This window comes from Glycine max, chromosome 5 (genome assembly GCF_000004515.6).
Source record: "Glycine max cultivar Williams 82 chromosome 5, Glycine_max_v4.0, whole genome shotgun sequence".
In the NCBI taxonomy this organism is placed as follows: Eukaryota; Viridiplantae; Streptophyta; class Magnoliopsida; order Fabales; family Fabaceae; genus Glycine; species Glycine max.
This window is the reverse complement of record NC_038241.2, coordinates 33,117,590-33,145,371: the sequence shown is the minus strand read 5'-3', so window position 1 is coordinate 33,145,371 and position 27,782 is coordinate 33,117,590. Positions and strand designations below refer to the sequence as shown.

The window sequence follows — 27,782 nt, the reverse complement described above, 5'->3', positions numbered from 1 at the left end:
AACCTTCATTATGAGAGAGTGAGAATAGAGGCCAATCATAATCATTAGATATATCAAATCATGAAAAGTTCAGATTAAAAAATAGTCATGTAAATTTCTTAAGTGGTCATGTAATCATTAAATAACTTTTAATCTTATCTATAAAATCATATTTACTCTTTTTAGCCTCTCATACAAATGCTCTTGTCATTTGATGTGTCACACACACAGTCGTATAATTGTAGTGAAGCTATTAAGATTTGGGAGAAGGAATTCTATGATTGAATTGACTGAGTTCATAATACATGCATGGCTCATGTACGTGTATATGCAGGCACAACTCTCGTAGAGTAAGGCAATTGAATCTAGCTGGTGTAACTAATTCTGACCATAAAGAAACTAATGGTCAACAAAAAATAACAAAAACACCGTTATTCATTTCCCAATACCCCGCACAAGCTTCAGGGTGTATTTTTTAACACGCTCAACTTAGCAAGGAAATGTGCAAAGAAAGAGTGAAGGGTCGAATCCAATGGCTTAGTGAAGTTGGCAAGTTGATTGCTTGAGAAGAATGAAAACAAACTTTGACTGAAGTTTCTCCAAAACAGTGTGACAGTCTTTGTCAATATGTTTAGTCTATTCTTGAAAATTAGAATTAGAAGCAATAAATGCCTACTGATTGACCAGCACAGTAAAAAAAAAAAAAAAGAAGCTAAAAATGAAGGAGACATGAAGATTGTGCAGTCAACCAATAACCTATTTTTCGGGTTGCGTTTGGGTCACGATTATATGATATGATCAGTCCTGCACAGAATATGTTGAATGGGAAATCTCACATCGTTTGAGAAGACTTAACTAAGATTTTAATTAGGTTGTTATATTTAAGTGATGTGGTCATGTGGGTACCTTAGTTGTAAACGGTATTGATTTTAACACATGACTTGTTAGGTGTACCTAATTTCTAATTGGTCACGTTTCATAAAATTGAATCATGACAATTTTATAATAGAATATGAATAATAGAGGTATTGGTTTAGATCAGTTTTGAGCCAAAAAGTCTTTGAATCAAAATATTAAAAAAATTTGTGATTTGATTCGTTTTGTATTGCTTTCTTAAAATAAAATAATAACAAAAAAAAAACTGATCCAATCCTATAAAATGTTGCTTAGATTAATAGGATGATGATTTGGTTTTTCCTGATACATCCTTACCGACAATTTAATTACCTATTATTAGATGTCTTTAGCTTTAATAATTGTTATATTTTATAGCATGATCACAGTTACATTTTATATTTAATGTTTCTAACTCAAGTATGTGATCCTAAAATGTCTTCCTTGTTTCATTTAAATCATCTATACTTGTTCATAAACTTAAATCAACATGTAATACTATGAGCAGTGATAGAAAGATGAATAATAGTAATTCTCTCTTTTGATATTCTTTTTTTAACATTTTTATTAGCTAAAATTTATTGAAAATAATTAATTGTGTGATGAATCTAATTTTTAATTTAATATTTTTCTCTTTTGATTTAAGAGTGAGATCTATCAAAATTAATTATTTATAATAAATTTTAATCACTTAGATTTAAAATATTAAAAAGAAAATACCAACTAGAATGTAGATAGCTAGCATTCCTCTTATTAGAAAAATTCTGCTAGCTACATGAATTCTTGAGCTAATAATGTATAGTATAAAACAACAAATTATTATTTTTACTTAAACATTGTAATTTTTTTATACTCATAAAAGTATAGAACACATAGTTGTATATGTAAAACACACAAGTATTAATATTATTGGTTATGTTTTGAAAATATTAACTGAAAATCCAACTGAACCGATCAGTTATACACGGTGTACAAAATTTAAAAACAAATCAGTTTCTATCAGTTTATTAATATTTTTTTAACTATTTTATGATTTTTCTTTGGATTATTTGAATTGAATGTGAACCACCCTAAAGAATATTTTTATATAGCAATAATTTTTTTTTATATAATAAAACCGTTGCTGTATGTCTTATTTACAAGAGACTAAGGATAATTATTTAATAATAAAATTTTATAATAACAATATTTCTATGTAAGGAAAAAGAAAGAAAGAGATTGATATGAAAGTAATGTGATGAAAATAAATAAAGACAAAAAATGTAAAATAAATAATTACAAAAAATTGTTATATAAATAATATTACTCTAAATAAATTCTAAAGAGAAACAGTAAATATTAAAAATAGGATAATTATAACGTTAAGTGATTAAAATTTTTAAAATTAGTAATCTATATATTTCTTAAAAATTATTTTTTATTGGTTCTTTTGCTTAAACTTGCTATATACAAGATTACAAGCCACATGCGAATGCATCACATTTTTTATGATATACAGGACAATGCCAGTATTTTCAATGCAGTAATCTATATATTGAAGTTGCATAATTTTAATATTTTAATGATTTTTAAATGGGTCCAACTATGGTATATTGGCTTTTCTAATTTCATGTAATTTAAGCAAAAAAAAATCTAATAAATAACGCAAATGGCTCCACACACTACTTTTATTTTTTTATTTTATTAGCCAAATACTACTTTAATTAAGTTAAGCAAGTGTTACTTATATAAGTAACCCTTTCTATTTATATATGTGTAATGCGTTTTGTTATACTAACTAACGCTAACGATGTAATAACCCTTTTTGGTACTATCAGCTAAAAAAGAAAAAGAAAAAACCCTTTTTGGTACAATTATTTACTAAAGTAGTTTAAACACATGCATGTTAGAGATGCTTTTAAGTTTTAACACGTTTTCATTAGGTTAATGTATAGGTTGTTAATGTTTGATTTCTTTTTTTAATGGAAAAAAACTGGAAAAAAGTAGGAAGAAAGAGAAATAAAAATATTTAAGATTAGCATAATGATTATAAAATCAATAACTATCCTAATGAAGGAAAATCAATTATTATTATTATTATTATTTTCATAAATTATTATACATATATTTTAATGAAATGAAGCTCTGTTTCGAGTTTCTCCATTCGAATTAACTGGTACACAAACACAATTGAATTATAAACTTTCACTGTTAAGAGATTTTGTGGGCCTAGGATAAATGCATAGGTTTGTACACGAGGAAATGAATACACTAATGTGATATTTTTTTATTCTTATTTGAATATACTTTTAATAACTATCAAATAAGGTTTTAATAATTTGATTTCGATCATTATTTTTTTTTAAATAACTTTGGTTCTTGTAAATATTTTCTTTTAAAAAAATATACTTTGCCTTTTTAGTGATGAGATAGTATGCAGTATGCATTTACTTGTATCAGTACACTTGTAATGATTTAAGTAATATAATTAGATGTATGTCATATGATTATTAAGTAGTAATTGGATTCGGGCTATGCAGCAAACAACTTTATGGTGGTCTCAACCTGATTGGAATCACGTTAACCATTCGTCTTAGCTTAGTTTTTTTTTTCGCCAAAAAAAGTATTAAGTAGTAATGAAAATTATTTTAATATTTAATTTCGTACTTGTTTATTAAATATTAAAAAAATTTATAAGGGAGTATAATGTACAGTAAGTCTTATTTAAAAGAGTGTCCTAAAAAATCGCAATTGATTATTTAAACCGTTAAGTATTAAGTAAATGTTTGAATTGAAATTTAAAATATTGTATGCACGTTTTAATGTAAATTTAATGAATAAAAATAAAAAGTAAGAGTTTGATAAAATTATTTTTGTTTCAAAAATAACTTTTTTTATTTTATTGAAAATCAAGCATGCACTGAGAAGGTTGTTTCCAAAGAAGTTCCTGCAGAAGAGCTCAATAAGGTACGGCTAATTAATTTACTATTATTCTCAACACGGTATGAATGAATAAGCGTCATAAGCACACCAGTTATTCCCTTTATAATTTGCTCAATCACGTAGAGTAGCCACAATTAATATTCCAATTCAAATTATATACTAGTACAAATTAGGAGTGTTTGTGATTTTAGTTTACATTTATAATTATTTAAATTTAAATTTAACTGGATTAATATTTGATAATATATAAGATAAGATAGGCTCAATTTTATTTATTGACATAATATATTGATACTAATATTATTGTTAATAAATCACAAATTAAAAAAATATAAAACTAAAATTAGCATATATTTAAAAATAAATAAAATTTATATAAACATTTTATCGTGTTATGTCAAATATTATTTTTAAGTGAATATATTTTATTATTAGTATGCAATTATTAATACACATTTAATAAAAATATAGATCAATAGGTCTAGTGGAAATGTGGAATGACTCAAAATATAACTAAAACTTATTCTCAAAATATATTGGTTTATTTATTTTTTAATTCAAATATGGTAAGATTAAATTTAAGCCGAGTTAGATTAGTGAAATAAAATAGATTGTGAGTACTCTTAATATAAATATCACTCTCTCTTTTTGAAGAATTTCATCCATAAACTATAAATTATTTTAGTTTAATGCTCTTAAGATGTTAGTGTGGAAAGTTTTATATATCAACTAATAAAAAAATCACAATTAGGGTGATAGCCATAATGAGGTTAAGTGATTTCAAAGATGAATTGCTCAAATATGGTGTAGTTTTGGTCATGCACTTAAGAAGGTTGAGTTTTGGATTGTAAGCATTTAAAGGAGGATTGTTCAAGAAACTATTTACAAATGTGAGGTTATTAAACTCATTAGGGATGAGGGTGAGGTGTGTATTTATATACAAACCCAACTCCACTCTTGAAAAGCATGAAAAAAAAAAAACGAAGCTGAATCTGGTCAAAGTGGATTTTCTTATCAAAGTCAATTCATAATTAAATGAGCACTCACAAGTTTTGGTGTAATTATCATGCTAAAAAACACTCATTATATCCGTCTAAAAAAAATATACGTTCTAATGTAAAATGCTATTGATAAACCTTTTTTGATCTTTGACTGTTGGAAAATGATGCGTGGCCTTGTAAACATCTAGGAAAGAAATAGATAGAAAAAGAAATAATAATAATAATAATAATAATAATAATAATAATAATAAAGGATATGATACTATAATATGATAAAAGAAAGAAATAGCTTGTAAAAAATAGTTAATATGAATAAGATGTTTACATTGTTGGGACGTTCATATATAACTATTCTATCTTAACACCGTTCTTTATTTTAAATCTTTAAAATAACTCACTAATTGTTTGTATTGCAGCAAAAGTAAGTACATGTGATTACATAATCAAAGTGATGTTTTAATGTAAAACCGAAAGGATAATTTTTTTGATAAATACAATAAAATAAAGTGTATATAATTTACCAACGACTTGTTGCGGCTGAGTTTGGATTCTTAGGGTGGTTGATAGAAAATATCTTACTGATTGTTAGCTAGAATGGCAGTAAAAATATAGTGATTAATAAAATCGATTATAGTTCACACCTACATGGTATAAAAGAAAAAAAAGTATATAATTCATATGTATATTTATTTTAAACACAATGCGTTCCCTTCTTCAACCATACGTTTCTGTCTCTGTCAAAGCATACCAATTTTCTCATTTCTCAAGTACTTCATTTTTCTCCTTGATTTGTGGCGCATAACGAATTTGCGGAATCCAAAACCAGAAGAACCGCACCTTGATAATGCCATACCCTAACTTCTCCATTCTATACGTCATGTTGGACATCAAAACTTGTCTCAACAAAAACATAAGTCCAGTTCGGGTGGTTTTTCGTTTTCTTATTTTAAAAATAAAAATCAGTTTTAGTTTTTATTTATTTTTTATTTTTAGTTTTGAGTTTCGGTTACAAATTAAAGATAAATAAATTAAGTCAATTATTTTATTTCATCTCACTCTACTATGAAATAATGGTAGTCACAAAGATAACAGTGTGGGAGTGACAATAATGGCGATGATAACATTGACATGATGAAATAGTAGTGACAACGATGATGACAATGGTGGTAGAATGAAGATGCTAATGGTAGTAGCAATGGAATGAGGATGTTAGTATTTTAAAATTCAAACTGACCCAGTTGGTCAAACCGGATCGATTGGAGGTCTGATTGAGTCGAGTTGCCTGTTGGATCTATCATGCATTGATCCTAGTGCAACCTAGTACAACTCAGTTAGGTTTGTAATTAAATTGGTGATTCACTGGATCAGGTCATGCTCAATAAAGGAAACACGCTAGTTCATGCATGTCAATTAAAATTTGATATAAAATTTTAGATTTTTCTAATAAAGATTGGGTCATGCAAATCAATTAATGATCCGTTGCTTTGACCATTGACCAAATTCTTTAATCGAGTCCATCATCAATTTGATTTTTAAAATTATGGGTGGCGGCGGGGTGGTATAGTGACAATGGTGGCGATAGTGTGGTGATGGTGGGAACAATGTTGGTGATAACAGTGATAATAATAATACTAGTGGTAATGACGATGAATTTAATGATAGAATGAAATAATAGTAGCAACAATGAAAATGAAGATGGAGGTGACAACGATAATGATGATGGAATGGTGGAAGCAATAGTAGTGGTGGTGGAGGTGACAACAATAGTGGTGTTGGTGGAGGTGATAGCGGTGGAGTGTGGTGGTGACAAGATAGTAGTGATGATTTTGGTGGAGACAATAGTAGAAGTAATAGTAGCATCTCAACGTCAACTCATGTCTCCATTAATAAAAAGGCAAAGAAAATAAAATAAACTCATAATCTCTATTTATGTGTGAGTATCTCAAATAGTGTAACCCATAATTAATATTATGTAAAATATGACAATTTTTTATATCGGTTAAGACAATAACCTATATAAAAAATAATATTCTAAATCGATCATGATTTCAGTATTTTTTTTAAATTGTTTATTTGTTTTGGCAACATTCTAAACCTGCAATATAAAATAGACCTAAGAAAATCCGTACAAATTTATCTATATATAAATTCAAATTATCATATAAATAACTAATAAATGATTTTATGATAATTTGAATTTATATATAAATAGGAATGGTTAAAATACATTTAATTGGTCTCATTTCCTGAGAATTTAAATTTTTTAATGTTTGGTTACAGTAGAACTGCATGTATAAGATTTTTTTTTACAAGAATATTCTTTATTAAAATGTTTTTTTACTCAAAGTTCATTACAAATAAGATATTTAGCTAATTTACTTACAAAATTTGAATAATTTCTTTTTGGTCTGAATATATATATATATATATATATATATATATATATATATATATATATATATATATATTTACAAATTTCAAAATTAAGGAAAGACAGAATCATGTGAATGAGCACAACAACAACAATGATAATTGAAACTTTTGGATAAAGATAAATCTCAACTTAGGATATTTTGCATTTGAAAAGGAAGTAATGTAGTTTTTTTATTATATAATTAATTTTTTTCTCCGAGATAGGAAAAGTTAGATTTTTACCTCTATAAAAAGATTCTAATTTTTTTTAGGAAATATTATTTTTAAAATAAATATCAACATGAAAAATTAATATTTTCAATCTAAGATTTTTAGAAAATTAAAAATTGCTTCCCTATCAAATATCCTCAAAAATCAAAATTCTCGTTTTAAAATCCGTGTTAAGTTTTTTTATATAAAAAAATAGTTTATGCAATTCAAAAGATCAATATTTATCTTTGCAAAACTAAATTTTACAATAAAATTAAAATTTATAATAAATAAATATTTTTAGCATATAAATTATATTTTGGATTCACAATAAATAATTTATATTATGATATAAGGTTATTTTTAACTATTTGATACTTGTATTTTTTTAAAAAATATTGAGATTCAATTTAAAAATAAAAGATGAAAAGGATAATTTGAAAAAGATAAATGATTAAGAAAATTAAATATATAGATGAAGATAATGGAAAAAGGATTTGGGCATTGAGGTAGTCTATAAAAATTGTTTGAGTCAGTGTTAAATAAAATAAAATTTAAAATTTAAATCCAGAAATATATAGAGAAAAATTGTATAATACATGATATTAGGAAAATAGCATGTATCCCAATAAAAGTATTTTTTTTTTTACCGCATCTCCATAAGAGTAATAACAACTCCTAAATGTGATTTAATAATTTTTTTAATAAAGACTTCCATTGAAGAATAACTCATAAATGCATTTTTATTGAAGATGACTTTAAAGAGTAGAGAATTAAGAAATATACATGGTAGTATTAATTTTTTAATTGTAAAGTCAATTACTATTCTGAAAGAAATTCAAAGAAAGAAAGTTTAAAAATAACTATAGTAGTTGTTTTAAAGGCTTAATCTCAAACTAACATGGCTAAATATAGAAAGGGGAATGACCAAAAGCCCCCATTTTCTTCCAGAATATTCTCTGTAAAATCCAAAATCAGCACCCACCAGTCCTCAGATGCACAGCAACAAATATATATAGAGAAAGAGTGTGTTGTGTGGTGACTTGTGAATATGAGCCACCATTTAAGACTACAACACATGCGTGATCAGTAAGCCATACCCTTTGTTCCACATTCTTCATTAATCCCAACCCTAGATCTTCCTCTTCAAGCCCCTCCCTTTGCGTCATCCCAACTCAACCACCGCTTCACCCTCATTCCATCACTCACCCTTTTCAAACCCCAGATCTCTCCAATTCTCGCTCTTATTGATTTCAACGCCATACCCATTTCATATTATCCGTTTTTCAACTCTTTTTTGGCCTTAATCACTTCTGGGGTGGCCTTGTTTCTAAACAAAATTGCTGCTTTTTGCTTTATTTGCTCTCAATTCTGCGTTTCTTTTAGTGGGGCCCTCTTGAATTGCTCTGTTTTTGTTATAAACTCGTTGTTTCTTTGCTTAGATCTAGTTGTGTTTGGGTATGCTTTATATGCGGTTGTAGTGTATTGTTGCAAGTGAGTTCTCATGGCAATGCCATCGGGAAATGTGGTAATACAGGACAAAATGCAGTTTCCAAGTGGCGGTGCCGGTGCCGGTGGTGCTGGCGGAGAGATCCACCAGCCCCACTACTGCCAGCAATGGTTTGTTGATGAGAGGGATGGGCTTATTGGCTGGCTGCGAAGCGAATTTGCAGCTGCCAATGCCATCATAGACTCCCTTTGTCACCATTTACGCGTTGTCGGTGACCCTGGGGAGTATGATATGGTCATTGGGGCCATTCAGCAAAGGAGGTGTAATTGGAACCAGGTGCTGATGATGCAGCAATACTTTTCTGTGGCTGATGTGGCGCATGCGCTGCAGCAAGTGGCGTGGAGGAGGCAGCAGAGGCCTCTGGATCCAGTGAAAGTGGGTGCAAAGGAATTTAGGAAATCCGGTTCGGGATACCGGCATGGGCAGAGGTTTGAGCCTGTAAAGGAAGGTTATAATTCTAGTGTAGAGTCTTATAATCAATATGATGCAAATGTCACGGTTACTGGAGGCACGGAGAAAGGGACTCCAGTTGTTGAGAAGAGTGAAGAACATAAATCTGGTGGAAAGGTTGAGAAAGTGGGGGATAAGGGTTTAGCATCTGCTGAAGACAAGAAAGGTAAATAATGGGTCAATCAGTCTGTATTATGCATTTATTTGATTATGCTACAACATGGTGAATCTTGTACTGAGTGACTGTCGATATTAACAGTGTTTTGTGTTCATTATAATCCAAGTAGTAGTGAAATGAGAGCAACAATTTATAGAAAAGTCAGTGGAGATAATCAGATCATTTTATGCATGTGTTTGCATATAAAAATACAATTTTGATGAGGAAAGTAAAAAATCTCTTATGTAAGAATCATTGTGGAAAGGCCAGGTACTAGCAGAACAAAAATTTGCATATGGAATTCACAATACCATGCTATTATTACTTAACTTAGTGTCAAACTAGAATACATGCAAAGGACAATTTATGGAATTGTTGCTGACTAAAAATTCAAATCGTCAAATGTTTAAATTAAGGCTGTTTTTTTGTTTGTTTCTTATGATCTGGTGCCTTCTGCTATCCAATTAATGGAAAGATATAGGATAAGTTCACTGATCATTAATACACAAGAAATTCCTGCAGTCTATTAACTTCTTTGCTCTCTTGCTTGTGTGAGCAGATGCTATAACAAAGCATCAAACTGATGGCAGCTTGAAGAGCACAAGGAGTACTGAAGGATCTTTGTCCAACTTAGAATCTGAAGCTGTTGTAAATGATGAATGTATATCTAATTCTAAAGGTCTTCTTCCTCCTGACAATGATGATAGTGAAGATATATTATAGATCTTGTTTAACTTAAAAGAGTTTAGGGCAGCAGACTAATGCTAGTTGCATTGCATTCATGAAGTTTAGGAATCTAGAAAATGTAGTTAAAGTTTGGGTGTGAAATAACAAAAATGTAGGTACTGACTCTTGTATGATTTAGACATACACTGAGAGTCAAATCTTATGCAGTTTATAATCATAGTTTTCTGTGCTGATTTTTTGTTTAGTACTAGTATTTGTTTATATCAATCCTTATATTTATAAATCAGTCTTCAATCTTGGATGTGAAAACATTTTTATTTTTATTATATTCTCTTGCTCTGTGTAACACACTGACACATGACCTTACCATTATTTAGCACTTATTTTTATATTTTTGAACATTTTGAAATTATTATTAATTTTAAAATGTTCTTTTATATTGATATTTATTTTTTATGTAAACTATCCTGTTACATTAAATTCAACTTCTCAAATCTTAGCTATAATTACTTTTAAATTTTTATATATTAATTTTCTTTTACTTTGAAATTGATTCTTTTTATTTTTATTTTTTAAATTTGCTCGCTTTCTCTAAATATTTTTGTTTTAGATCCATACTTTTTAGTTAAATGACACTTAACTCTTGTGAAATGTGTTTACAGGGGACGATTCACATTCTGTGCAAAATCAACATCAGAGCCAAAGTCTTTCTACCAAAGCAAAAACTTTTATTGGCAATGAAATGTTTGATGGGAAGATGGTAGGGTCCTTTAAAATGTTTCTTCAATTTTCTTGATGTCATTATTTCAGGATGGGTATATGCCTTCTCATAAGTTTTCTTTTATTTTTCGTCTATCTTTTATATTCTATATTTTAAGATGTACCTTTGTATTTTTTTACTTTTAGGTGAATGTGGTTGATGGACTGAAGTTGTATGAAGATTTATTTGATAGCACTGAAATTGCAAATCTTGTTTCATTGGTCAATGATCTAAGGGTTTCTGGAAAAAAAGGACAGTTACAAGGTAAATGTACTATCTGCGTTCTATCTTCAGACTGGAAGATTGTTACTGCTTCCCTTTTTAATAGTACTTGATTCATAGCAAATAGATGTGGACATATGCATGGCAGGCCCTTTGCCCATGTTCTTAAAGCTCGAGGTTTTTGTGTAAAAAGGTGTTTGACTTGTATCTATTTTTCTTTGGTTCATCTCAGTATTTGAACAGTCATGGACATAGAATCAGCTTGCACTATTCTCGGTTAATAACAATGAGCAGTGTATGAGTCATGAGTTCTAATATATAATTTGCTCATGGTAAGTAATATGAATCATAGTATCCCAAGCCCAAAAGGGGAGTGATCTGATAACTTGCAGTCAGGGGAGTAAGCTGGTTCTCCAATGGTATTTGTACGTGAGGATCAGATTCAAGAGGTGAGGGATAGAGAGATAGCAGCAAACCTTGAGGTGGCTATGTTTAGGCCCTTTTCGTAACTTCCTTCCTTATCCTTAGTCTTAGTCACTAATGTGTTCATTGGTACCCTAATTATTGTGTTGAGCCCTAGTCCCAGAACAGTGCATTTCCTGATATTCGTCTTTTTCCTTACTATTGCTACTATTAGTTTTATGTCTGTTAATGATTAAATTTTTTTGAAGACCCAAGAGAATGCTTAATGAGGTATGCTAGGGACAGACAACGAGAAAAGGAGCCAAAAGAATGCATATCACCCTATTACTGTTTTTTTTCCCGACATCCGCCTGTTGGTTGATGCTCAATTTGATAATTGGGCACTTGCAATACATATAAGCTGATGTTCAGATTGATTATTGTATTTTATGTTCTCCTGTGGGGAAAGGATTTTTGCTTTTGTTGTCACCATAGATCATTCAAGTTTTTGTTTTTATTTTTAAAAAATGTATTATTAGTTGCTGAATATCTTTTATAAGCAGGAAGTCAGGCATATATAGTTTCAAGAAGGCCCATGAAAGGGCATGGAAGGGAGATGATTCAGTTGGGTGTTCCAATTGCTGATGCCCCAGCAGAAGGGGAAAATATGACAGGAGCCTCCAAAGGCAAGTTGTATTGTTATTATTATTATTATTATTATTATTATTATGTGATTTTCTTTAGATACCAATCTACTATAGTTCACAAAAGTTTCTTATTTGCAGTCTTTTATAGCACCCTTGCAATAATGGTTTTTTCAACTTTTACTGATTGAATCTGGCAGATATGAATGTAGAACCTATTCCTTCCTTGTTTCAAGATATTATTGAGCGTATGGTTTCCTCGCAAGTAATGACTGTGAAGCCTGATTGTTGCATTGTGGATTTCTATAATGAGGTTGATTTTTCTATTCTACTTTTTATGAGAAAAGCTAGCAACACTAGTTAACACATTTTTTCATAACTATTATTGGGTGAAATTCATGAGTCCTACTTTCAAAACCCTATTTAGTAGGTTCCACATGGATTTTATCTAATAATTAATGGTGTGTTGAAAAGAGAATGGTAAACAGTGTATTGCTAGCATTCTAAATTTTTATTTATTGGTATCGGATTTGCTAACCTAACCTGGCATCACAATTGACTATTGCCTGTAGGGTGATCACTCACAACCCCACAGTTGGCCATCATGGTATGGAAGGCCTGTTTATATCCTTTTTCTGACTGAATGTGAAATGACTTTTGGAAGAGTAATTGCCTCAGAGCATCCTGGGGATTATAGGGGTGGTATCAAGCTTTCTCTAGTTCCTGGGTAATGCTTGTTAACCTTGTCTTTCACTATGATAATGCACCTGATATTTGTTCTATAATATTGTTTTTTGAGAAATTACAATTAATGAGTGTAATTTGGCTCTGGTGACCGTGATTATATATGTGTGTAATGCACAAGAGAATTCTCCATTTTATACGGGTGACAATATTGGTCTTTTGTCATTATTTGTAACCTTACAATTAAAAGGTTTTCCACTATTACTTAATCTTATCACAAGGTGTCCTCATTGTTTGTTAAGCGGGAGTTTGTGGGACTTGAATGTTTTGGGTCATTCTGTTCTTGGAGGTGATTATTAAGTTGGAAAACCTTTGTAGGGCATGCTTACTTGCTTGTTGCTGCTATTAATTTTGGGAGTAGACTCTAGCAGCATTATGTGCATTCTGCATTCTGGGTGTGCAGAATTCATTGTTAAGGGAGAGCTACTTGTTTTAATGTGTTACACTAGTACTGCAATCTGCAAACCGTCTACCTGCTATACTGATTCTATACTTGATATCTGATATGATTTTTGGCTTTGGCTATTATAGGTCCCTTCTGGTTATGGAAGGTAAATCCAGTGATTTTGCTAAGCATGCTCTTCCTTCCGTACGCAAACAACGCATACTTGTTACCTTCACAAAGTCCCAACCAAGAAAGTCACTATCAAGTGATGCTCAACGGCTTGCCTCGACAGCAACATCTTCTCATTGGGGTCCATTGCCAAGCCGATCCCCCAATCATGTCCGTCATCACGTAGGCTCCAAGCATTATGCTACACTTCCAACAACTGGAGTACTGCCATCTCCACCCATTCGACCACAAATGGCAGCTCCAGTTGGCATGCAACCATTGTTTGTTACTGCGCCAGTTGTACCTCCCATGCCATTTCCTGCACCTGTGGCATTCCCACCCGGTTCTACTGGATGGACAGGAGCACCTCCTCCAAGGCATCCCCCTCCTCGAGTCCCTGCTCCTGGGACAGGAGTCTTCCTACCTCCGCCGGGCTCAGGTAATTCATCTCAACAGTTACCAGCGGGTACTTTGGCTGAAGTGAACCCAAGCACGGAAACTCCAACCATGCTGGAGAAGGAAAATGGGAAAACTAATCATAATAGTACAAGTGCTTCACCAAAAGGAAAAGTGCAAAAGCAAGAATGCAATGGGCATGCGGCTGATGGAACTCAAGTTGAACCAGCTCTAGAGACACGGCAAGATAGCAATGACAAAGCTGCACCATGTCATTGAGCTGTACCATAATTACAGAGATAAAGAGAGAAAAGAGAGGAAAAGCTTATCACACGAACACGATAGGCGGTGAACTTGACTTGAGTTTGAAGCAAATGTAAAGCGCGGCAACACGAGATATCACTATACTGCAGGGGAGAACAAGGGAAGGAGGTAGAACTTTTGGTTCTCTCTGTATTCCTTTCTTTGCTCCATTCCTTTTTTGTTGTCTTAAAATATTAACTGTTACAGCAAGGGAAACCCATTCTTAATTCTAATTTTGGCCTTTCCTATCTTAATTATTTTATTTTAATGCTTCTTACTGTTAATATTGATCTTGTGGTAGTGTGTGCGTGTTTCAACTGGATTTGTTAAAACTTAAAACTAGTTTAAGGCATACAAAATGGCATGTTGAGACGGAATCAAATAGAAGTTGGCAACATATCCCATTTGAAGCTTGTCAATTAAATAATTAACAATACCGATACAACACCACTTTAGAAACTATTGTAATATTGCCCTACTATGTTCCAAAAACCACTAGACATTATCATGTCCTAAACAAGAACGAAATTGGACATCAAAACTTAAATTCTTTGTCAAGGTTTTACAAACAAACCAGTCAACATTTTTTAGCTCCTTAATATTAAGATTCTACACAAAGCACTATAGGATTGAAGCTAACTCTCGAAATCTTTGGAGGACGTTAAAGCTATTCTGAATAAAATTAGATTTCGTGCTTGTTCAATATATGAATTTATAAAATGATATATTAATTTCACATTGTGCAGTTTATTAATAATAATAGTAAACAAACACTTATTTTTCCCTTTTATCATATTTTTCCTTCTCAACTTTCTTGTATCTATTAAGCAGATTCAATTAAAGTTTGGTGAAAAAATGTATTATATAAGTATACACAAGTAAGTCATTTTTAGAGTGATTCCATACACAATGTTACAAGTTAAATTGATTTTTATTTCAAACATATATCATATCTTAAAAATGACTTATTTTTTATTATTTTTTTCATCAGTGTTATTTTGAATAATTATTGTATGTTTTAAAAACACGCGTTTTTAAAACACATAATAATATAATAGTATGTCATTTTTAATTATATACACCAATTTTAAAATATTTGTACAAAATATCAATGCTAATATTTCATGTATCTTTCTTTTTATCATTTAGATATCCACAAAGCAAACAATGTAGAGCTAGAAGCACCATATTTATAGATGATCAATCTGCGCTAACATTCCCTTTGCGATAAATATGTTGCAAGGATGAAAGATATTTCACGTATCTATTTATATCTATTGAATTTTATATTTTCTTTTATTTCAATGGTGCATCCAATTTTTTTTTATCGTGACCTTTTTTTTTTTTTATAATAATTGTATTGAGGTTTGAATCAATAATCTCATGTTAGAATTTGATTACTGTCTAGATCATATAATTTCTTTGTATTTGATGATAGGTTGATAGTTAAGTTATATTTCATTTAAATATTTACAAATTAATTAAAACATTTTTAATATAATTTTAAATGAAATACACTAATAATATAAAAAAATTATATTATTATTAATTTTAATTATAATTATCAATTACCATATGTTTTAAAATTATTAATTTTAATTATAATTTCTTAAAAAATATATTTAAATTTTTTAAATTAATTGAGAATATAGTAATTTTTATGGTGACATTATATTAAAATTAAACCTTCTTTTTAATTTTGATTCTTTTTAGGTTTTAGGTTAGATTACTCATATGTTTCCTATAGTTTCACGATTCATAACTTTTTAGTTAAAGTGATTTTTTTAATTCTTATAGTTTTAAAAGTAATCTTTTTAGTTTTTATAATTATATTTTAATTCTCTTTTAGTTCCTATAATTTGGAAGTGATTTTTTTAGTCTCTATAATTTGTATTTTAATTATCTTTTAATCCTTACTAAAAAAATATATAAAAATAATTAATTAAAAATTAGATATAAATTATCAATTATTTTTTCATTACAAATTATCTTGCGATAAATTAGTTACGAATTATTTGCTAATATTTTTTTGTTAATCGTAATAAATAATATTACTCATCATTTGATGGTAAGGACTAAAAGAAAATTAAAATACACAAGTAAAAAAATTATTTTCAAACTATGAACTAAAAAAAATAAAATAGATAAAGGTTAAAAAAATCACTTTAAAATTAAACTAGTTTTTATATATAACCATAAATTTTGCAGTTGAACAGCTTAGCCCTAACCCGGGTAAGAAAGGTGGGTAAAGTAATTACGCAGAGAGTAAAGTTTCAACTTTCAAAGACACGACATGCGAATCCGATCCGTAGGTAATAATAACATTTGAAGAAGAAACACAAACACACGACACGGAGTTCAGTAGCAATGTCCGAGGTTGAGTTTGAACCTCAATCACCACGCCTCTTCATCCCCAACTTCCTCTCCCTCAACGAATGCAGAGTTAGTTTCTTTCTTTGCTTGCTTTAATTAAACATTTGCTCTTTCTTTTTATTCTGATTTTGATTTTGGTGAAGGAATTGGAATTCATCCACAAGAGTAGCAGCACGGTGGGTTACAGACCCATTGTCTTCTCCACCACTCTCTCCCATCTCATTGCTACCAATTCTTCCCACTTCATCATTCCTTTTATACCCATCAGAGGTAGTTTTACATCAAAACTTCATTTTCAGTTACCCCCACAATTTAACAATCTCTTTCAAGTTTATTTGTTTTCAAATTTGGTGGCAGAACGGTTGAAAGACAAGCTAGAGGAGTTTTTCAAGTGTGAGTATGAGCTCTTCATTGAATTCACTGGTTTAATAAGGTTGGTTACCTTACCTCGCTTCAATGTTTGGTTTTTTATTCTCTATTTGATAAGCATTTTTACCATCTTGTTTAATGGTACTATGAATCAGTTGGAGCAGAGGAGCAAGCATTGGATGGCATAGTGATGATAACAGGCCCTACCTCAAACAACGTCACTTCTCAGTGAGTATTATTCAACCGATCAACCCGTTTTTAAGATATTGAATTCTTGTTATGTTATGCACTATTGATCACTACTTTTTTTTTCCCTTTTGGTAATACCATGAAAGGAAGTATGCTATTTGAACACTTATGGCCCGGATTTCAGTGGTGGACTCTTTCACTTCCAGGATGGTGAGCCCAAGTCAATTGTGCCAAAAGCCGTTAACATTCTTACGGTGGCATAGTCTGTCTTGCGAAATTCGTTATTGAACTATAATATGTTCATTTATCATTCCAAGTAGGAAATGAGCTGTCTTTCACTGTGTTTATCTTTATTTGAACTTGAGGATGATTGGTTTTTATTTCAGGATGTTCTGATGTACACAGCTGATGACCATAACATTCATTCTGTTGATGAGGTATATTCAAATGCTCTCTTTTCTTTTGAGTGTCTTTTTATTTACTTGGTTGTACATGTTCAACTTTAATATTAAATCAGAATTGAATCTTTATTGCCTCCTCCCTATCTCTCGAGTCCAAGAAAAAGAATTCTTTGTAAACTAACATGATTTGGCTTCTTATATTGATTATTGTTTCTCTCATCAATCAGCCTCAATCAAAAGTTGATCTTGATTATTGTCATGCCAACAATTCATTTCCCTAATTCAAATGTGATTCATTTCCCTTAATCATAAACAGTGTATAAATATGTTGTACATCATTCATAACATACATAAGAAATTATTCTATCCATTTCAAATGAGTGCAAAGAGTAAGTAGGCTGCTGTTATCTATTTTTTTTTTAAAATATTAATTGCATTTATAACCTCATGCCTTCTATTAAATTTTCAACAAATATGATAATAGAATAAAGACCTTTCTGTTTCATTTGGACAAAATATGCAGACAGGAAACTTTCATCTGTTATGGACTATCAATAGAGATTGAATAGATTTTGAGATTGATGTAGGTGACAGTTGTAAATAATTTTTTGAAGGACTAAATTGATATAAAATCATTCTTTCATGGAGTGAATGATAGTTCAATCATCAATAAATATATGGCCATCTTAAATTTTTCTGATATGAAGTTATTTTTTACAGATAACTGAAGGAGAAAGGCTCACACTTGCTTTATGGTTCAGTCGTGATGGCTCCCATGATGAGGATATGAAGCTCATTTCTCTTCTTTCACGACACCTGTTGCATGACAACATGGCTGATTCATACTTACCTTTGCCAGCATCCAGTAATATGTACTGGTTTTCTAAGGACCAAGCTTCCAATTATCAGTTCGGTTTTAATATATGCTGGGCTAGACTGCATGTTCTTGGATACGACATATATATTTCTCAAGACAGTAGCTGTGAGTCCGATGTCTCTGAATCACTGTTAAAGCCAGTGCGCTTAGTGAGGGAGAATGAGTTGCTAGACCAGGAATTTGTCAATATTATGCATGCACTTCAGGTATTTTGTTAATATTAAAAGATCAATTGTATAGCAAAAGCTCGTAATTATACATTGAAAGCCTATAAGAAGTGACCATGATTTTTGGTCTTCTTTCTCATCCTTCACAAAAAGCAGGTTTATAAAAACCACTGGTACTCAATCCTTTGTTGTGCTTGGCAAAGCTGTCAAAGCAAAACAAAACTAACTAGAAATTTAGTTTTCCACTTTATCCAATGGAGAGAATCCTTTTTCCAGTGTTAGATATTATTATTATTTTTAAAAGAAGAGATTCATGAGAACAAAGAGATAATTATAAGTTTAGTAGATTTGATTGATGAAAACTATCAATGTGTTATGTGTAGAACAATCAGACCATCCATCATTTTTTTTTTTTTGATAATGAAAAGTTTATGTGATTGGGTCCCAAGGGCTCACCAGGGTCAGGGCAAGCCTCAAGGCTCAATGATCACTTACAGAAGTACTTACAAATACTACAAAGTAGTGTATGCCTTTGTTTCTGAAACTTCTATAGCACGAGTTAGGGTGCATACTACAGCTACTGCAAGGACATTAGAATTTCTCTAAACGTTCTTTTTTCTTCTTTTCTTTGTTACAAATAGTACATTTTTAAGTTGCCCTAATTGTCAGCCAGAGGGACCTCCATTTTCATAACATAGAGCCGGTAATGTGTGTACTTTAGCTTATTATATCCAGGCTGCTACGTTACGGTCTTTGGATATGCTCCATGTATGCAAAACTTTGCCAAAGGCATCATAAAATATGATATCTGCTTTGCTTTTGGTGATCTGCATAGACATGAATCCTTGCCCATCATAATACAACTTCAGTTCTTCCAGTTTCCATGGCTTGACATCGCCCGACCATGCCTTTGATCCACCTCCACTTGTTATAAAGTGAATTCCACTGGATTGTTTATGCAAACCACAGAAGCTTGAATGTCAGAACAGTGATGATGTTGAAGCTAACCATTTAAGAGTAAGATATATGCTTACCTATTATTGTCAATTATATGCTGCAAGCAGTGGTCATGTCCATTTATGTATGCATCAACATCGTTCGCCTGGACCAATAATGAAGAAACTAACTGGTCAGAAATTGTAAATTTTTCATGCAACGATTTCAACCATTACAAGGGAATTAGAGTTTTAACATGGTCTCAGCTAATTTACTTATGAAACCTGGTTAACTTACCTAGTTAGACCATGTAATATGTATCATCTTTAACAAATACTGAAGGGGGCATTTGGTAATTATATTATAAGATATCTTGGTGTCTTAGATATGCAAATGCTTGGAAAATGGAATGCCGACATGGCAGCAATGTACTTGTCATACTAGAAACACGAGGAATCTTAAATACGGGTAATTAACGTATTAATATGAGAATGTGATTTGATTACCTCTAAGATGGGAACAAGTAGCTGTTTAAGCTCTTCGGTGTTACCATGATGCCCAGCACTGTTGATGGTATGATGACCCACCACCATCTTCCATTTTGCTTTTGATTGAGCCAAAGCTAAATCAACATCCTACAGAAAGATAGATTTCAGGGACAGTCCATAATTTCCCTCCTTTTAATGTTGCAATTAAATGAAAGATGTATTAATGCAAATTTAAAGTCTTTGATATCTTAGTTGTAATAAGTTTTTTGACTTGTTTAAAAGGATGTTACATTTTCCTAAACCATGTCATAATTTTCAATTGTGAATTATTTCAAGAAATTAAATACGAAAATGGCCGCTTATTTTAGTTTTTTTAATAGTTTTTGGAACTGACTAAGACATTATTTCTTGACAAAGGCCAACAAATTTGAATTTGTAAGTTATAAGTTGTAAGTTGTAACCAACCTTCAAGAGTTCTGAAAGGTAAGCTAGGCGAGGAAGAACGCCTTCCCAGTCATAGGTATGCTCTCCTGGGTCCGTGAAGTACTCTTCTACAAATGGAGTGGTGTCCACAAAGAAAAATTCCACAATTTCTACATAAATAAGGGGTAAAAACACAATTGTTATAAGGTTTAATTCAATAAATGAATACTTTTATTATGTAATCATCACAAAACATTACAGCACCAATTACATTATTTACAACAACAAAGTCTTATCTCACTAAATGAGATTGATTGCATAGATCACACACCACGTTACATTTAGTATCGTTAAAAAACATAGTTTCACCATAGTTCTAGAAAGAAATATGTTGTGGATAATTTATGTTAAGTATAACGGGTTCGAACATCAATTACATAATTTCATTTAAATTATTATTTCTTAAAATACAAATGTGTAAATTATACCTCCATCGAGAATAAAAGATCTCATGCAAAGCCATCTGCTATCTTTTTGTTTTAGAATTGGACTTAGTTGTGCCCCAACATCACCTCTGTAGTCATGGTTACCCAGAACTGCCACAGTAAAAAAAAGAAAAAGAAAAAGAAAAAGGAAGATGAATTTCTTAATTAGCAAATAATTTTATGAAGTTGGCACACCAAAAGCCATGCTTAAAGTATTTGAATTTTGTAGTATTAACTTACCAGTGTACCATGTCTTTTGCAAGCTTGGGGCAGTGTACATGTCGACGAATGATTGGTAGAATGCTGGATCATCAACCCCTTTTAGTCCATCTTCGTAAAAATTGTCACCAGTGGAGATCACAAAATCTATGTCTAGTTTCTCTCCCACAATTCCCATCTAAAAAAAATAAGCAATGAGGAGTTACTACTCGATACCCCAAAAGAGGAAGAAAAAAAAAACATACTAGCAACTTAAAAATGGAATTGGCTGTTTGTAAAATCTAAACTTAATTATCTCACTTTATAGTAGATGTGCATACAACATTTTTGGAGTCAAATGCGCTATTAACCGTTCAATGTTAAACCCTCGAGCTTAAACATGATACAAAGCAGGAGCTGCCACATCTAAATGTGAGGAAATAATAGATTTTCTTTTGTGAATAATGTAGAAGAATGTAAATGTAAGATGGAGTACATTAGCGTCTCAATTTCTTAATAAGATCTTAGAGAAATGACCATATATTATTCTGTCACTTGTAAGTTCGTTCATGTGTATTTTGTTTTATTCTAGATAGGATAGTTTTATAAGAAAAACAAGTTCTTGTCTATTTCTCGAAAATAAACTTCAAGAATTTAATAATAACTAACTTGGTTTTAATGAATTTGAGTATAATTATTATTTTATACTACCATCTAATTATACTTTGTTATATTTTTAGAAATATTGGGCACATTACATAATTATTATCATTGTCAAATTTTTTAATAATATGTGATGATATTTAATTAAATTATAGTTTTTTTTTATATAATTACAATACACAGGAACAGTTTTTATTTACTTTTAAAAATGTATAATAAATTGTAAATATTAAATTAGATGAAGTGGGTGGATCGAAACAATTTGGCGTTTATATCTAGACCGAACAGAACACACGGGCTTATCATAGGCTCTACTACGGGGTTGAGTCAATCACATTTTTCTCATTGAAGGCTAGATCTCATCAAGGAAAAACTTATTTGGAATTTGCTTACACCTCAGGAGTCAGAACTCTTGAATCATTCCGGTGTCTACTCAACAATACGTGAAATATAAAGTAAAATTTAAAAAGAAACTTTTAACTTTAAATAAAAAAGTTATGTATCTTAAAATGTAAGTTTGAACTTGCTCATAAAATTAAGATTGTTAGTATTTTTAGGCTTGATAGGTGAATAATATGATATGTGACTTTTTTAATAAATCTAAGATAGACTCTCATACCATCATCTTAGAATATGAATTAAACTTAACTAAATCTCAAAAATAAACTCACAATAAACAAAATAAATATGAATCAAATAAACAAATAAGTTTACATAATTACATTGTGAACTTATATAACCACACCTAATAAATCTAATATCCTATTATCTCCGATATGTTTTCAATTTTATCCTTTTTTTTTTCTATACTATCAATTCTAACAATATATGAATTTTTTTCTAATATATATAGTCTTTTATACTTTTAAAAATTAATAAGAAATAATTTTTTAAAATTTGAAAGACCTATGACTTGAGTGTTTAGATTGTCTTATCTTTAGATCGTCCTGATCATTGTGACGTGTATTTCAATTATTATTATTATAGTTATTTTTAATAGCATGCTCATGTTGTATTGGAATATGCCTTGGAATATATACATATCGTCTGTGTTGTATTGGAATATGCGTGGGGTTATCTCCACAAGATTAACGCTTTGATGCTTGGCCATGTCGTTGTGGTGGGTTTAGAAACCATAGGTCTCACAAGTATTGGAATATGCTTGTCCAAATGCATTAAAAACTCTACAGTGTCTACACTATACGAAGGTTTCATATTTAATTACTAGAGAAAGGTTCCTTATGGGACCATAGTTTTGGAGGAGAGAGATTATCAGAGGCAGAAATTAAAATCGCATGTCTCTTGCATCCCAAATTCTAAAAGACACCACTATAAAAATTAAAAAGGGCAAAGGTAGATGAGTGATGATGACATCTATGTTGCTATCATTATCTAGTGGAAGACAGGGATGGATAGATAGAAGACAAAAAAGAAAGAAAGAAGTAACTGATCAAAATGGGTAATGTGTAACGTCCACTTTGTTTTGGGGTGGATGAGGGAGCAATTGGAAGAGAAAGATCATAAAAAAAAAGTTGATAAATATAGTAATTGATGTGATAAAAAAAATAAGAAAGAAAAAACGGAAAAGAATATACTGAATGCATGTTAATCAATAATAACCTGATAAAGCTAAGAGAAAAAGTGAATGTATATATTAAGAAACCCGTAAAGCTAAGAGGTGAATGCTTGAAAATGTATCAGCATCTATGTGAAGCATATGGAATATGCCTCAGATTTATATATATGTTTGATGAAATATATTAACATAAAAAGAATAATAAATCAATTCAATTTAAACTGATTTAGACTAGTTAAATTGAATTGGTTTTGGATTTTTAACTAAATCAATTGGACAATATAATAAAAACTGATTAATTAATTGAATGAATTGATTTTTCTCGTTATCAATTCTAAAAAATGCTATTAGTTTTTGTAGATAGTTCGACTAAACATACGGATAATAGATTAACTACAACCTTTTGTTTGAACATACTGAAAATGCCAAACTGCACTCCGTATAGTTAGCATCGTCATTGCTTTTAGTCTTAAACAGGGGTTATACTTATGTGATTAACTAAATATCCATAATTTAGACTTTGGGTAAGAGCAGATTTTCATGTGAACTAACCGATCACATGTTATGTGCAGGTGCGTGCAAATTTAATGTGCAGAACAATAATATATTCCATTGAATTATGCTTTAATTTGTATAATTATCTATTAATTATATGTGACAATGAGATTGATAACCTAAGAAATTAAAAATGAAGATATAAAAGAAGAGGGAGATTAGGCAAAAACTAAACCTGATTGGCGACCAAAGATTGATTGTAGGTTCCTTTTCTTCCCCAATCTCCAAGGACCAATATATTAAGAGATTGTTGTTTTTTTGGAGGGTGTTTGAATATGGGAAGTTCCGCAATAGAAGGAGTTACCATTAAGCAGAACATACCAATTACGAACATAAGAGGGAATAACATGCGTTGGTTTAAAGATGAAGCCATGGTTTAATTTTAAGGACCTGCAAGTTCTCCAACCCAGGGAAAGAGAGAAAGAGAAAGAGAGAGGGAGGGAGGGATAGAGAGATTGTAATTTTATGAGAGAAGATACTGTATATATACATACATACAAATTTGAACGTAATAAATAATAGTTTTTCCTTAATTTTAAGATAGAATATTAAATAACAGTTATAAACTATACTGTATATTTTATACAAGACATATACGCTACTGTTAATTTATAAATTATAATGCGATGAAATTAATATAAAATTATTAAAATATTATTTTATTTCTCATACCCAACACTTGATATTTTAATTATTTTATTTATAAATATTTTTTCTAGTAAATCTTAATCAAAATAAAAGTACCACATAAAATATTTTTTTTAAAAAAAGTCTTACGAAAAGATGTATTTTAACGTAAATAATAATGCAAACATAGACAATCTTCGTCCCACGAAAAGAATAGCGTACACGATTGTTAATCCAAGAAACTTCTGACGGTATTCTTTTATACCAACAGTACAACGCATATTCCTATTTCCCATTTCTTTCGGAAGGAAGAGAGATGGAAAAATAAATATCTGATATTCTTTATTTTGAATGGGCTTCTCACATTTACTTCCTTTTCGATTTAATTGTAATTTTAATTCTAATTGTATAAATTAACGGCTTGCTAATTAAAAAAATTAAAGGAGAAAATTTTATTATAAACATCATAGGAAAATACAAAAAATTTATGAATAGAATAATTTTACAAATTTTAATATTTTTTTCTTTTAATTTTTTAATCAATGTCTCAATAACCTTTGGGTACCGATGAATATTTGCTTATAAATTAAAAGGAGAAGTTCATTTAAATTTATCAAAGAAAATTCTTTTCAAAGTGTTAAATTATTTAATGTCAATATTTAGTTTACTAAATAATCCAAATATAAATTAAAAGAATTCAATTCAATTTTTTAAAAACAATTCCTTTTTAAAGTAATTAATCATTTGTTGTAAATATTTAGTTTACTTTTTAGTTTTTTTTTGAAACAGAAAGCTCAATTCATATCTGCATTAATAGATAGCATGAATACACTGGTACCGGTGTATGTTAAAAATTGAATTGAACTGCATTTTATATATCAATTAGAAATAATTTTGACGAATTTTTTGGCGTATAAAAGTTCATCACTATCTTTTAACCAATTTAGAGCTTCTTCACAAACAATTTTCTGAAAATATGCACAAAAATTGTTTATTAGGTTGGAATAATTTTTATCGGTGAGAAGACCATTTTATTATTTTCATTTTTTTAACATCACTATTACATATATGATTTTTAATAATATTTTTTTATTTCGTATTTAATAAAAATGTTGTTAAAAACTAGCGACATGAACTATATATGATATTTGATAAAATATCACAAAAACATATTAATAACATTTATTTATATTTAACTATATTTTTTAAATTTTGTAAAAGAAATAAACAACATTTTTATTATATGTTAGAAAAAAATATTATTAAAGATAACATGTTTAGTAGTGAGATGTGTGTTTGCTTTTATCACGAAACAAGACACACAAGAATTTAAAAAAGAAAAAAACTGAAGCATACATGCAACAAATGTTACGTACGTTTAACTTGAGTTTTACCTTAAATATGTGAAACTTGAAGGACACCAAACACAACGTAAGGATAGTTACATTCCTGCCTTAAACGAAATCAATAAAGCAAAAAAAAAATAAAAAAAATTCCAGCAACTTGACAATGACAAAATCTCAGTTAATTTTGTCTTTTGCACTAAACAAAACATGTTTGGCATGGTCGAGGCAAAACCAACTCCAATTTTGGCACGTGCCACACGCTCACTTTTGTTGAGACAAAACCAACCCGAATTTGGCTGTGTCACACGCTCACCCTCTCACCTTTACTGCTTTACACTATGTTTAGTAGAGAGTAGAGAGTAAAGAGAGGAGTCAAACGTGTTTCAAACTGTGTCTTTGAATTTGTGTGAGTTTATTTAAAATCTCATTAAAATACTATTAGTACCTCTGTTATATATCTTAAATAACGTTTTGGTCCAATAAAATATGAGTTATTTACTTATTTTAGTTCCTTTTGATTGTTTTAATTTTAAACCTTGTAATTTTATTTATTTATTTTGGTTTTTTAGTCAAGTAATAACATTAAATAATAACATAATAATGATATTGACAGTGACTTATTACATCATCAAATATTAATAGTTTATCAAAACAATTACATGTAATCTTTTTTATAAATTATGTTTCTAAATCCTTATGTATTTAAAACATATTAAAAACATCAAAACTAGTTAATAAAAGATTTTAAAAAATGCAGGGGCTAAGCTGCCCCTGTATTCTACCATGTCTAAGTTTTGGATATCAAAATGCAAAATGCATGAGATCATGATCCTGACGGATGTACATATAAACTTGCTCCCAGAGGAAAAAAAATTATCCTTCAATATTATTAATAGTTTTTTACTTTTGTCCCCGTAGTAAAGTTAGTATTGTCACCATAAGATAATTTTTAAAAATGAATTGATATAAAAAGTTATAAAATAAAAAATAAATTAATACTAACTTATCACTTATGTTCTTAATTTTTGATAATACTAACAATGGAAAAATTATATAACATTTTTAAAGTAAAAAAAATAGGTAGATATCAACTATAACAGGTAAAAAGTATTTTTTCTTCTTCATAATATTATGCATTTTATAAAAATTTGTAGTTTTTTCTATAAATATATTATAATATTTTTTATCTTCACTAAGAAATTTTTTTGTATCCGTCACTTATCAAGAAGAAAAAGAAAAAGGAAAGGACAAAATGGTAACGGAGTAAATAATGTAAAATATGCTTTCAAAAAAATAAAATTTCTAAAAAATATTATAAAAATAACGAATTTAGATTAATTATATTCTCTATTTAGTATTTACTCTTTTATTTATATACGAGGAGTGAAAAGAAGAGAAAGAGAATATTTTATATTTTTTTAGCTTGTTCCATATATATTAATGATTTATCCAAGTGGGTGGCCTCCAGCTCATCATATATTCTGATTACTAATTAGACCAAAATAAATAAAGTGCTTTAAATGAGTTCGAGGTTGTTCTTGTTGTTTAATAAACGTATATCACGTGTATGAATTATTTTCTTAACATTATTAAAATTAGGAGAAAGAGAGATATGTGTCTCTCTGTATTTTTTTTTAAAAAATGTAAAATAAAAGAAACGGTAACTGAAGTCAGAAATTAGGAGTGTTGATATATTGGATTTGGATGGGTTTAGGGATTTGTGGGTATCTTGTCTCGAACCTGGAGGTGCTAATGACATTCAAAGAATAAATCATTAAAACAAGTTAGATGGACAAGAGTGTTGATAGATTGGATTAAAACTAAAATTATTACTTAATTCAATCAAATTGTAGTTTGATTCTG

The 27,782-nt window shown here is 29.9% G+C and overlaps 3 protein-coding genes across 7 annotated transcripts; 2 read left to right on the top strand and 1 right to left on the bottom strand.

Moving 5' to 3' along the window:
- The first annotated feature begins 8,372 nt into the window (after window positions 1-8,372).
- On the top strand, window positions 8,373-14,479 carry LOC100809865 (RNA demethylase ALKBH10B). 2 transcript variants are annotated; one of them, XM_003524094.5, is made up of 8 exons: window positions 8,373-9,544; window positions 10,095-10,214; window positions 10,885-10,982; window positions 11,129-11,246; window positions 12,170-12,292; window positions 12,451-12,563; window positions 12,823-12,977; window positions 13,526-14,479. In XM_003524094.5, exons 1-8 carry the CDS (start codon window positions 8,923-8,925, stop codon window positions 14,220-14,222), a joined length of 2,046 nt encoding a protein of 681 aa, XP_003524142.1. In that variant the 5' UTR covers window positions 8,373-8,922; the 3' UTR covers window positions 14,223-14,479. The 2 variants fall into 2 exon arrangements, with proteins under 2 accessions (XP_003524142.1, XP_006580091.1); XM_006580028.4 differs by lacking the exon at window positions 10,095-10,214 and having other exon boundaries at window positions 8,392-9,544.
- A 1,927-nt stretch (window positions 14,480-16,406) lies between these two features.
- On the top strand, window positions 16,407-18,761 carry LOC100809328 (uncharacterized). Of its 4 annotated transcripts, XM_041015480.1 has the most exons (7): window positions 16,443-16,688; window positions 16,763-16,889; window positions 16,977-17,052; window positions 17,144-17,216; window positions 17,324-17,387; window positions 17,564-17,614; window positions 18,299-18,437. In XM_041015480.1, the coding sequence occupies exons 1-6, from the start codon at window positions 16,614-16,616 to the stop codon at window positions 17,584-17,586; spliced, it is 438 nt and encodes a 145-aa protein (XP_040871414.1). In that variant the 5' UTR covers window positions 16,443-16,613; the 3' UTR covers window positions 17,587-17,614; window positions 18,299-18,437. The 4 variants fall into 4 exon arrangements, with proteins under 4 accessions (XP_040871413.1, XP_040871411.1, XP_040871412.1 ...); XM_041015479.1 differs by lacking the exon at window positions 17,324-17,387 and having other exon boundaries at window positions 16,407-16,688; window positions 16,784-16,889; window positions 18,299-18,761; XM_041015478.1 differs by lacking the exon at window positions 17,324-17,387 and having other exon boundaries at window positions 16,425-16,688; window positions 18,299-18,761.
- A 213-nt stretch (window positions 18,762-18,974) lies between these two features.
- LOC100818610 (purple acid phosphatase 8-like) lies at window positions 18,975-24,403 on the bottom strand. The gene is made up of 7 exons (NM_001254279.2): window positions 24,122-24,403; window positions 21,195-21,351; window positions 20,958-21,065; window positions 20,512-20,639; window positions 20,065-20,193; window positions 19,657-19,724; window positions 18,975-19,567 (listed from the first exon to the last, which is right to left on the bottom strand). The coding sequence occupies exons 1-7, from the start codon at window positions 24,317-24,319 to the stop codon at window positions 19,348-19,350; spliced, it is 1,008 nt and encodes a 335-aa protein (NP_001241208.1). The 5' UTR covers window positions 24,320-24,403; the 3' UTR covers window positions 18,975-19,347.
- Between the last annotated feature and the right edge of the window lie 3,379 nt (window positions 24,404-27,782).

Excerpts from the sequence above, each read along its gene's own strand:
- LOC100809865 (XM_003524094.5), top strand. The coding sequence starts at position 8,923 with ATGGCAATGCCATCGGGAAATGTGGTAATACAGGACAAAATGCAGTTT. Across the intron at positions 10,215-10,884 it reads ATGTATATCTAATTCTAAAG|GGGACGATTCACATTCTGTG; the intron begins GTCTTCTTCCTC and ends ATGTGTTTACAG. Across the intron at positions 10,983-11,128 it reads AAATGTTTGATGGGAAGATG|GTGAATGTGGTTGATGGACT; the intron begins GTAGGGTCCTTT and ends TTTTACTTTTAG.
- LOC100809328 (XM_041015477.1), top strand. The coding sequence starts at position 16,614 with ATGTCCGAGGTTGAGTTTGAACCTCAATCACCACGCCTCTTCATCCCC. Across the intron at positions 17,053-17,143 it reads GAATTCACTGGTTTAATAAG|TTGGAGCAGAGGAGCAAGCA; the intron begins GTTGGTTACCTT and ends ACTATGAATCAG. Across the intron at positions 17,217-17,563 it reads TCAAACAACGTCACTTCTCA|GATGTTCTGATGTACACAGC; the intron begins GTGAGTATTATT and ends TTTTTATTTCAG.
- LOC100818610 (NM_001254279.2), bottom strand. The coding sequence starts at position 24,319 with ATGGCTTCATCTTTAAACCAACGCATGTTATTCCCTCTTATGTTCGTA. Across the intron at positions 21,066-21,194 it reads GCAAAAGACATGGTACACTG|TTCTGGGTAACCATGACTAC; the intron begins GTAAGTTAATAC and ends TTACTGTGGCAG. Across the intron at positions 20,194-20,511 it reads ACCTTTCAGAACTCTTGAAG|GATGTTGATTTAGCTTTGGC; the intron begins GTTGGTTACAAC and ends ATCTTTCTGTAG.